Source organism: Lipotes vexillifer, unplaced genomic scaffold (assembly GCF_000442215.2).
Source record: "Lipotes vexillifer unplaced genomic scaffold, Lipotes_vexillifer_v1.1 scaffold1122, whole genome shotgun sequence".
Classification (NCBI taxonomy): domain Eukaryota; kingdom Metazoa; phylum Chordata; class Mammalia; order Artiodactyla; family Lipotidae; genus Lipotes; species Lipotes vexillifer.
In genome coordinates, this window is record NW_006798649.1 from 2,611,483 (window position 1) to 2,623,109 (window position 11,627).

The following is an 11,627-nucleotide window of genomic DNA, read 5'->3' on the forward strand; positions in this document are numbered from 1 at the left end:
GGCCGTATTGGAAACTGCGTGGGAAAGAGTGGTTCATATCTTCTACCACATATTCCTCCATATGTTACCACAATAGCTACTTATTGTTCCTTTTCCTTCTCTCTTCACGCAGCTGTCCTCCAGTCTTAGGTGTGTGGAATTGTGGGATTGTTGTCAAGGGTGGTGTGTGTGTGTGTGTGTGTGTGTGTGTCATTTGTAAGACCTTTCTCCTCTACTTTCTCTCTCAACTCCCTCCACCTGCCGTTAGATCTGTTGATTAAGGTATACAGGTATACATTCTCATTCCGCTAAACTGGGGTGATGAAGATGAGTGGCATTTATCACTTCCAATTGAAAATTTATATTTGCTTTGTCAGTTGTATAGGGTCAAATGGATGGGGGCTACGTGTGGACCAGAAGCTGTGTTCGTGACCTCCTTCTGTCTTATTTTCTCTTGATAGTTTGTCCATCTCTGTGGGTTTCGTAAAGTCATACCTACATACTACAAAGAGCAGAGCATTTTTTTCTCCCTGCCACTCAGATTTTAGCTTACAGCCAACTTGGAGAGCCTAGTGTGTTTCCTTCCTCCCATCATCTACCCTGTGTCCTGGGGAAAGATGCCTTGTATCCTGCTGTAAGCCATGGCCTATAGAATTGTTCTGATACACAGTCTGCCCATTTAATCAGTAAGTGTGTGTTGCAGCTCCTCTGCACTTAAGCTCTGTGCTGGGCCTGACGGATGCAGAGATAGATGGGACTGACCAGCAAACACAGCAGGGAAAGGAGGCCTTTAGGAGGAAGGAGACAGGGTAACAGTACACTAATATCAGCAGCTCAGGGTTTGTTTGTCAAAGTCTTGTTTGTAGTGAAAAAAGGGACCTGGAGGTTAGAGTCTGAATTGGGTTGAATGCTGGCTCTGTCAGTCACTAGCTGTGTGACCTTGGGCAAGTTACCTCGCCAGCCCTGGTTGCCACACCTGTAAATGGAGTCAGCCATTGGCTCTATTCCAGAGGCCTGTTAGGAGGCTTAAATATAGCATATTTTCTATATATAAAGTGCACCTGACGCATGGTTGGTGCGGTATACACGAAGATTCTTCTTTCTCTTTCGAAGTCGGCTGGAAGAAACAGAAATATCTGTGTCCTGTAGCCTTTCACTTTCCTTTCCAAGACTCTACCGTGGTTGACATCCCTGCTGTAAGCAGGGCTCGTTTCCAAATAAGTCAGAAGTGGTCAGCAGTAGCGGTTTGGGGCCTCAGCCTGCTCTTTATCATATTTGGGTTATACTCTCCAGGAAGATGCCAGGTCTTTCTGTCACCTGGGTTCCCCTTATACTCTGAGTTCCAGCAGGTCCTTCTTTCCCCCCTCCGAGGTCAGCATGGGGTCCCCATCTCCACCCACCTCCTGCTCTAACAAGCAGATCAGCTTGCTTCGGGGGCACTCAGGCTGGGGGTCCAATATAGGACCAAAGCATACTGCTCCTGAGAATCCCTAGACTTAATTTTTAAGAAGAAATACACGCAGATGGTAGAAATCCAAACAATACAGAAAGATATAAAATGAAAAGGGGAAAAAATGGAAAATGGTAGTAGCTTCTCTGTAGTGCCTACTCCCCTGGGGTCAACTCTGTCGATGTTTTAGGGCGTAAATACCTCCAGAAAAATGTTAAGCATCGACAAGTCTGTATATCTTCTCCCTCTGCCTTAAACAAAACAAAACAAAACAACAAAACCACCCAAGTGGTATATTTTACATTCTGTTTAAGACATTTTTATTTTTGGAAATTTAAGAAACACAAAAAAGAAAATGCTACCTATATTACCACCATTTATGAATAATCACTAATGAACCTTTTGGTGTGTTTGCTTCTTGTCTATGTGAACATACTTTAAAAGTTACTTAAGTAATGTGAATGTAGCTCCATTAAAAAAAAAATTAGAACAGAAACAAAAAAGCCAAAGTATCATCATGTTCTTTGTCTGCTTTTCCATTTATTAACAGCCAGTTCCCCTGGGAGTGGCAGATGCAACCCTGCCGCACTCTTTCAGCAGGCTGTGCCATACTCTGTTATATGGAGATGCTGCCATTTATCTGACCATCTCCTCAGTGGTAGACATTTAGGTTCTGACCAATTTTTTGGCCATTAAGATACTTTGGGAACATATTTGTAGGATGATTTCCTAGCTAAGTAATTATTGGACCTAAGATTTGAACATTTACAATTTTGATAGATATAGCCAAAAATATACTAGTTTATATCCCTGTTGAGTGTATGAGAGAGTGCCTTTTCCTCAGCAATCTGCATAAACTCAGGAGTTTGTTTGTTTGTTTTTTGGCCTCACGGCTTGCAGGATCTTAGTTCCCCGACCAGGGATCGAACCCGTGCCCCCTGCAGTGGAAGCTCGGAGTCCTAACCACTGGACAGCCAGGGAAGTTCCTCTTTTGTTTCGTTTTTGGTCAAACATTAAAAAAAAAAAAATTCGCCATTCTGGTGAAGTTATTGTTACTGTTTTTTATAAACATTTCTTTTAATGAGTTGCATCGAGCATCTTTTGTTTGTGTTTCTTTTGCTTTGAACTGCCTGTTCTTATTCTTTGGCCATTTTTATATTGGATTGTTAATCTTTTACCATTGATTTGCCAGAGTTAAGTTAACCTTTTATCTGTCATGTGTTGCAAGTATTTAAAAAACTTTGTCATTTACAGTGTAACTTCTAAGCCTCTTGTCTTTTCGTTGAAGGTTGGTCCTTTGTGGCTCCCCAGGGAAGGTCCTGGAGAGTAAGAGTGAGGGCGAGGGTGGAGACCACAGGGAAGGTCATGCTCATCTTCTGGGCAGTGTGGCTCAGTGCTTTTAAAGGCTTTTTGTACTGGGTTCCTTCCGCATTTTAAGTTTTAGCTTTGTTGTAGGTTGGGATTTTCCCCCATCACATTAATGAAAATCAGTTAGCAAAATAGAAAACCGCTTTTACCTCCCAACCAAATATTTGGGAATGTGTGTGCCAACATGAAGGACCCGATGATGTACTTCTGTGTGTCTTTTTTTTCAGTGACCTTCTAAGATCGAAAAAAGTCTGCTGTTAGATTTGTTTGTTTAGATCACTTCCTAGGGGAGGCCCATCAGTTGCTCCTCTCTGAGCTGTGCAGAGGTTCTAGAAGAGGGACATACTCTTTCTGCCCCTATAGAAGTAGAGGAAAACCATCATTTCAACCAAGACTTATCTGTTTGTCATGTCTTATGCTCCCGAGCTGGGCTAGATGAAAAGAGATGTGTGACACCTCTCCAGCCTTTCGTCTCTCTGAAATTTGGGAGATATTGTGGCAGCACACAATTTATGTTCTTTACAGCACAAATCATGATGTGTAATTAAAAAATTTTTAAAAATCTTGTTTGTTGTGTACTTCCTGCACTAAAATGTAAGCTCCGTGGGGGTGCAGGCCTTATTTGTCGTGTTCTCTGTTGTTTCCCAGCACCTTCCAAACCAGCGTGTGGCACATGCCAGGCACTCCGGGTTTGCCAAGTGATGGCAATCTGGGTAGGTGAGGTCAAGTGCTGTGAGTGCCACATGTCTCCCCATCCCCTCGATGGCTGCAGAGCCAGGGACAGGGGCTTTGGAGGGACGTGGCTCTTTAGAGCGATAACACATGATGCCAGGACAGCATGTCCTGGTCCTGCAGCCTTGTGACTCCTCATAACCTCCTTGTTCACTGTTCAGGGCTCTGGGGGCCCAGTGTTGTAGGTTTCAGGTTGAAAGGAGAGGTCCAGGGATTTTTGAGCTAGACATGGATGCCCCACTCCTAGCTGGAGAGCTGGGGAGGCTAGGTCAAGGGCCAGGTGGAGCTGGAGCAGGACAGAGTGACTGTGTAGGTTGCACTACAGTTCTGCTCTTCTCTTCTCCTTAGAGGAGGGCTGTGCAGCATCCAGCGCCCACTGGGCATGAGCTGCTTTCTTGCTCAAGACTCCACCCCTGGCAGAACTGCCTGGAAGCCCATAGCTGCTGTTCCCTGGCCACAGGGCCTGGTGGGGGTGTGGGTGATAGCCTCCAGGTAAAATTGGGAGGGTAAGCTTCTTTGCCTCTTTAAAAAGTATATATGCTAATTGTAAGTCACTTAGAAAATTAAGATATAATAAAGAAAATTAAGGCACCTGTAATCCTATCTTTCAGATATATAATTACCAATATTAACATTGTACTGTGAATGCGCTTCCATATATATGTATATATATACACACATACTATATACATCTGTGTACATATACATACACACACGAATATAAATAGATATACATATAGAACTGTACTGTACATAAAGCTTTGTAGGTTGCTGTTTCACATACTGTCAGATAAATTTAAGGAAATTTCAGATTGGGAATTGTGCTGCAAAAGAAAAAAAACGAAGTGCTACTGCTGATAGCGACAAGGTGACTGAGACATTTCGCATTAAATGTTCTTCCGAAACATCATTTTAATGATTGAAGAGTGTATAGATAAACTCTTTTTGAAAAAGCAACCTCTGTTGCTTGTTGCTGGGCATTCGGTTTGCTAGCCATTTCTAGTTAAGGTAAACAACTCTTAGAATATACATAGCCTTAAAGCTCCATAGTGCCATAGGGTAAAGTTCTACAGTTCTTGCATTCTGGAATTTCAGAGTTAAAGGTTGGTTTGTACTTTAAGGCCTATATACTTTTTCAGCCCCCATTTTGGCTGTTGGTGTCATGGACAGTCTTGGGCAGATGTTATACCCTTTGCCTTACCATGGGGTGGTGGGAAAGAGGCTTTGGGAGCGGTGAGAATGGGGTTCAGATTCCAGCCCTGCTGGGGACAGCCAGCCAGCTCAGACCTTGAAGTGATCACGTAGCTTCTCTGAGCCTATGTTTTCTCATTTATAAAATAGGATGTGTCCTCCTGGGATGGGTGTGAGGGTTCCCCGTTGGAAGTGCTTAGCACACGTTCTAACTCAGAGCCCTCCCTGGAAGCGGGGGCTCCCTTCTCCCTGCTCCTTTTCAGCTGCTCCTTGCTTGCTGCCAGCTCTATGCTAAGGAGCTTGCTAGGACTCAGCCCACAGCAGCACCTCTCCTTCCCAAGTACTTGTCTTTTCTTCTGGCCTGCAGAGTGCCCAGGTCAGCCCCCTCCTTGTGGTAGGGAGGGGAGTGGGTGAGCCTGGCCCACAGCAGGGTTGGTGCCCTCCTGCTGGGAGTGCAGAGGAGGTCTTATTTACCAAGGTACACGACACGCCCGGCACCACGCTCTGCCTGATTCAGACTTTTGCATCACTCTTGGCACCGAATCAGTCTTGGGAAGGGATGGATGGCTTCATTCTCTCAGGACATGTGCGCCCCACCCCAGCTGTCTAGTTAGGTGGTGTGGGAGGGAGAGGGAGACTCAGGGCTAGGATGCCTAAGCCCACTTCTCTCCCAGTGTTTTGGGTCCCCCTCCACCGAGCTCCTGGAGCTATTAATAGCACCTTAAATGAGATGGGTGTGAGCGGGATCCCAGCTGCCCACCCCAGTGGGACTCTGGCACACTGTGGGGGGTGGTTTGGGGGGCAGAACAATATATTAGCAAACACTAATGCAGTGCTTACTATGTGCCAAGCACTGTTCTTAGTAATTTACATAATGCGTATGTATTAATTCATTTAATACAGGTAGATACTATTATTATCCTATTTAAGAGATAAGGAAACTACGCACAAAGGGATTAAAAACTTCCCCAAGTTCACACACTTGGTAAGTGGTGGAGCTTGTGAAGGGGGATGATGCCTTGGGACCTGGGGCTTGTTTCTTCCTGTCTTGTCCTCAGATCTGCCTTGCTGGTGAGCTGCGCTTCAGGCCCCAGCCTCTGTTTCTCTCCTTTTCTCTGGCTCACCTAGGCTTAGGATGCTGATTACTCCCGAGTCTTTTCATGTGGCCTCATGATGGAAGATTTGGTGGGGGATATAAGGGGCACCATCCTCTTCCCTCCACGTTCCGGCAAAGACAGGCATGGAACAGTATTTTTTTTTTTTTTAATTTTATTGGTGTATTGTTGATTTACAATGTTGTGTTAGTTTCAGGTGTATAGCAAAGGGATTCAATTATACATCTACATGTATTCATTCTTTTTTAGATTCTTTTCTCATTTAGGTAATCACAGAATATTGAATAGAGTTCCCTGTGCTGTCCTTGTTGTTTATCCATTCTATATATACTAGTTTGCATCCCAAATTCCCACTCCATCCCTCCCCCACCCCACTCCCTCTTGACAACCACAAGTCTCTTCTCTGTGAGTCTGTTTCTGTTTCATAGATAAGTTCATTTGTATCATTTTTTTTAAGATTCCATGTATAGGTGATATCATATGATATTTGTCTTTCTCTTTCTGACTTACTTCACTTAGTTTGACAATCTCTAGGTCCATCCATGTTGCTGTAAATGGCATTATTTCGTTCTTTTTAATGGATGAGTAGTATTCCATTGCATATATATACCACATCTTCTTTATCCATTCATCTGTTGGCAGGCATTTAGGTTGCTTACATGTCTTGGCTATTGTAAATAGCACTGCTGTGAACATTGGGGTGCATGTATCTTTTGAGTTAGAATTTTCCTCTTTTCTGGATATATGCCCAGGATTGGGATTGCTGGATTGCATGGTAATGGAACAGTATTTTGGGAGAGCTCCCACAGCTCCCTCATTGCCACCATTACCCTAGAGGTTCCTCCCCAGGCAATGGGCTCTGTGGCCTGGTCCCTGGCCCCCTGCCACACTTGGTAGGTAGGTGACCTTGCCTATTGCACTGCAATCTAGCACATGCAACAGTTAACCTTCTCTACAGAGCAAGGGAATTTGAGATGCAAACTACAGGGGGACCGAGGCAAGTCGCAGTATCCATTCCAGGCCTAGCATGGGCTTAAAATATTTTATAATCCCTTTCAGGCATTCCTTGTCTCAGGGCCTGTGGCTTTTTGGTGGGCAGACCCTTCTTTCCTTCAGACGTGAGCCCTCAGGGCTGTGGTTCTGGGCCCTTTCGCCCCCACTGTCCTTGTCCAGGCCAAAGAGGTAGGAGCCTTTCCCACGTGACTCTCTTGGCTTCTGGTTGAACCTGCTGTCTTCCTCTGCTGGTGGCCCCTGGCAGCACCCGGGGAATCCTGTTTTCTCTCCCTGACTCTTCTCTGGCTCAGAGCTCAGCAGCCCCCTTGCTGATCTTTACTTAGCCTGGTACTCCAGATTAGCACATTCTTGCTTTCCTCTCTCCAGGCTTCTGTATCCCACAGCTGTCTACAAAGTCTCTTTGGCTCTTAATGGCTTTGCCCCTGTGACGTCAGCCAGCCTGTCCTCCTGACTGGGTTGAAGGTCTTGCCTTCATTGTGTGGGCTGGTTTTTATATCCATTCAAGGATTTCTGATAAATACATACCTGGCTGTCAATTACCAGTCTTCATGGGAAATTCTTACTATGTTTCTCTTAGAATTTAAAAATACTTGCTTTTTCCAATTTTCTTATTTTGCCACATTGAATCCAGTTTTACAGATGAGGAAACCCTTTTCAGAAAGGTAGATTGGCTTGCCTGACACAAGCTGGGAAGTGCAGAACTGGGATGCAAATTGTGTGCGATTCCCAAGACCAGGTTTGTTGTGCTAGGCCAATCCAGCTCCTCTGCCAGGTGAGGAATTGTGTGTAAACCTGGAGGTGGAATGTGAACCCAGGCGTTCTGGCTGTAGATTCTCCTTTACCTAATGCCACACACGCTAACGTGTCTGTAGCAAAGAGAGCAGGCAGAACCTGTGGTGCGTGCTCTGAGTTTAGGAGGGGCCGAGGGGCATGCACTTGGGTTTGGGCCTTGGTGTGTCCTCATTTAGCACAGCTGTGGTTGGTTAGAGCCCAGAGCTGGTTTCCAGGCCGTGGTCACAGCGCTGCAGACAGGATCCCAGCCTATAGTCTTGCTGGTGACTTGTATATATCAGGGTTTCTTGGTTGTATCAGGATGTTCCAGCCTCAACTCAGAGGTGATGGAGAGGGCCCCTGTGCTGTGGCAGTTACGCTGATGGTTTACAGTGGTGAGTGCCTTTCTGATAACAAAGCACACTTAGAGGTGTTCTTTCATTAGATGCTTGCAATGGCTCTGTGAGGGAGGGGGCCAGGCAGGTATTTTAACCCCCAACTTACAAATGTGGAACAGGCTCAGAAAGGTAATAGCCTCTCCAAGGCTATGCAACCAGAAATTGACAAATTCCAGACCAAGCCCAAGTCTCTCATGATTGTAAATCCAATGACCTCATGTTGCCTCTGAGTAAATTTGACAACTTCAATTCTTCCTCTCTGGGCTTCAGTTCCTATGTGCCTGTAGGGGGCGATAGAGGTCTTTCTATTTTGGGTGCTCTGAGAACTTTTTCTCTTGAACCCTTTGAACTTATCAGTCTTACAGCACATTATCTCTCTGGATTAGAAGCATTTTCTGTGTGTCTACCTCCCCTCATGCCCTCACCCCCCAGTTTGAGTTCTTTCAGATTGGGACTCTTCTATTTGGTCTTGACATCTGGCACAGTGTGTGGCCCGTAGTAGGAGCTCGATAAATGCTTGTTGAATTGAAATACATGCAAATGAAATTGGCCAGCGTCTCCTCCTCCTTCTCATAGTGCATGGGAAAGGAAAATAACCTTTTTCCTTGGTCCATCCAAATAAATGAAGTTGAAGGTGGCAAAACTCAGGACCTGTGCAGTGTCCTCAGATGGCCACCAGGTGGCAGTGTGACCCCATGGCGACCTTGTCTTCTGCCTGCTCCCTAGGAGACTGAATTATCTTGGCCCCTGTTGGGGGATTGCCTCTGCAAAGCCAGTTTGCATTTGGTGATCTGAGACTGACAAGTCTCGGTCTCTGCCACTCCTCTGAAAGTTGCGTGTTATCGTGAAAAAGGTTTACGCCTTGGAATCCACCAGGCCTGGTGGGCTCTGCCTTTCCCCAGGTACTGAGCCTGGGACACACTACTTCTCTGAGCCTCAGTTTCCGCATCCTGTAAAATGGGTAGCCGTTGTACAATTAGGAGAGGACCAGCATATCATAGACCATAGCATAACTGAATGTTAGTTTTATTTTTGGAAATTCCTGTGTTTGCTTTTCCCTGCCCTCTGTAATCTGGCTCCGTCCTGGCCATCTGATCTTACTCACCAAGCTTCATGCACTTTCCAGAAGGTCTCTTAGTGCTCCTGATGCATCACCCACCACCCCAGGGTACCTCTCGGTACCAAGATGACTGCCATGGCACCAGGTGTCATATGCAGGAGAGATGGTGTGCATTCCTTGTGCTCCTTTTAAGAGCCCTCTCAGCAGACTTCCTATAAAGTTCTTCTTGACCAGTGTCAGGTCTTAGTAAAGGGCCTGGCTTAGACTAGTCAAGATTCAGCCCTTCAGGACAAGAATAAAGACGCAGACGTAGAAAATGGACTTGAGGACACGGGGAGGGGGAAGGGTGGGCTGGGACGAAGTGAGAGAGTGACATGGACATATATATACACTCCCAAATGTAAAATAGATAGCTAGTGGGAAGCAGCCGCATAGCACAGGGAGATCAGCTTGGTGCTTTGTGTCCACCTAGAGGGGTGGGATAGGGAGGGTGGGAGGGAGGCTCAAGAAGGAGGGGATATGGGGATATATGTATACGTATGGCTGATTCCCTTTGTTGTAAAGCAGAAAATAACACACCATTGCAAAGCAATTGTACACCAATAAAGATGTTAAGAAAAAAAAAAAGATTCAACCCTTGAGGCAGGTGAGGGCGCCAGGCTGCTTTAATACACCTGGCCACCTGGTCCATGGAAGAAGAGGGGACAAGGACGAGGCCCGTGAGTTAAGTAACTTGCTCAAGGTTGCAGATCTAGTAAGAACCAGGATTCAAACCACACCGGGCTGACTCCTGAGGCTATCTTTTGGTTGAAAGGACATTGCTCGGGGTTTGATATGCTGGGTTTAGGGATCTTGGAGGTACCTTTTCTAACTGATCTGGAGTCTCCCCTGTCTCTAGGCCCCTTTCCATTGTTGTTTGGGTTTTTCTCGGTCTGTCTTTCTGCCCAGGTGTCCTTTACCCTCTGTCTCCCAATGCTCAACTCTGCTCGCCTTCTGGAATAGACTTCATGCCCATAGCTGGCCCTTTCCCCTGAATGGTCAAGGGTGGTCTCAGAGTAGCTGTCGAGACCCCACGAGGGGTCACCTTGAGGTTCCTTTTAGAGCAGATGAGGGAGCTGCAGAGCTCTGAGTCGGGGCTTAGGAGAAGGAAGTGCAGGGAAAGTGCTAAGGGCTGGTGTTGGACCTGGGTAGGGAGAGTCGGTGGTGTGTCGGTGGGGATGTGGGCGAGTGCGTGGGCCAGGCCTTGCAAGGGTAGGTGCAGGTGGCGCAGCAGCCGGCTGCCCCGCTGAGGTTGCTCAGGAGGCACTCGGCTTGCAGATGCTGCAGGACTGCCCCAAGGCCCGCCGGGAGGTGGAGCTGCACTGGCGAGCCTCCCAGTGCCCCCACATTGTGCGGATCGTGGACGTCTATGAGAACCTGTACGCGGGGAGGAAGTGCCTGCTGATTGTCATGGAGTGGTGAGCAGCCCTTCCGCTTTACTCCTGGCCCAGCCTGATCCCACTCCCCACCCAGGCCCCCCACCTTCTGAGGACTGCCAGATGGGGACTCTGAAGCTTAAAATGTAGACGCCTGATTTTTGGAGGGGCAGTGGGGAGAGTGCTAGTGGGATGCTATGTCCTCACATCTGACTGTGGCTTTGTTTCAGTTTGGATGGTGGAGAACTCTTCAGCCGAATCCAGGACCGAGGAGACCAGGCGTTCACAGAAAGAGGTAGAAAGGGTCTGTTGTGGGGCCTGGGCTCAGGCAGGCAGGGGCACGGGGTGTCTGAAGGGGCTCTCGTGAGAGGCGGGGAGGCCTGCTGCCTTCTCCGGCTCACCACTGGGGCCTTGTTCCTCAGCTGAGCCAGGGCTGCTCCTCATTCCCTGGTTTCTGGGGGGCGGGGGTGGACGTCGGGAGCCTTAGGCTGTGTGGGGGGATCGGTGTATTGGGTGTTCAAACCTAATGACACATCTTGTGACTCCTTCCCGCTCCCCCATTCCCTATTCTCTGCAGAGGCATCAGAGATCATGAAGAGCATCGGCGAGGCGATCCAGTACTTACACTCAATCAACATCGCGCATCGGGATGTCAAGGTACCAGCTGTTCTTTTTGTCCCCCCCCCCCCAGTGCCCCCAACTCAGGTGCCATGGAGACCATAGGGGTCAGGGTCGTGGTGACCCTAGGGAGGGTCCCCAGAGTCATCCTGCATCCCCGCTGCTTGGTTCCTGAGCGAGAGTGGGGCGGAGTGCCACTCTCTACCCCGCAGGCCCTGCCCTCGCTGGGCAAGCCCCCACTCCAGTCATGAAGCCTCGTGAGGCCACCCTCACCCTGCGGTGCTCTTCAGCCACACCTCACCGCCGCACCTTCGGTCTCTGTGTCACTGCAGTATTCACTGCGGTTCTCTGCATCAGTGTCCGACTCCCATGCACGCTGTAAGCTCTTGGGAGGCAGGGAGCTGAGGGTCCTCACCCTTAGCTGTGCAGATCACAGGGGCTGGACAAATGGTTGTTGAATGGAGGCAGAAAGGAAGGGAGGGAGGGAGTGATAGCCCCTCACAGGTTCAGCAGGGA

At 47.8% G+C, this 11,627-nt stretch overlaps 1 protein-coding gene across 1 annotated transcript in view; it reads left to right on the forward strand.

The window, feature by feature from the left end:
• MAPKAPK2 (MAPK activated protein kinase 2) overlaps positions 1-11,627 on the forward strand; it is a 46,268-nt gene that overhangs the window by 31,717 nt on the left and 2,924 nt on the right. The window contains exons 2-4 of the mRNA XM_007470711.1: positions 10,396-10,535; positions 10,724-10,788; positions 11,071-11,150. Coding sequence (XP_007470773.1) covers positions 10,396-10,535; positions 10,724-10,788; positions 11,071-11,150 — 285 coding nt within the window. The remainder of the gene's footprint in view (positions 1-10,395; positions 10,536-10,723; positions 10,789-11,070; positions 11,151-11,627) is intronic.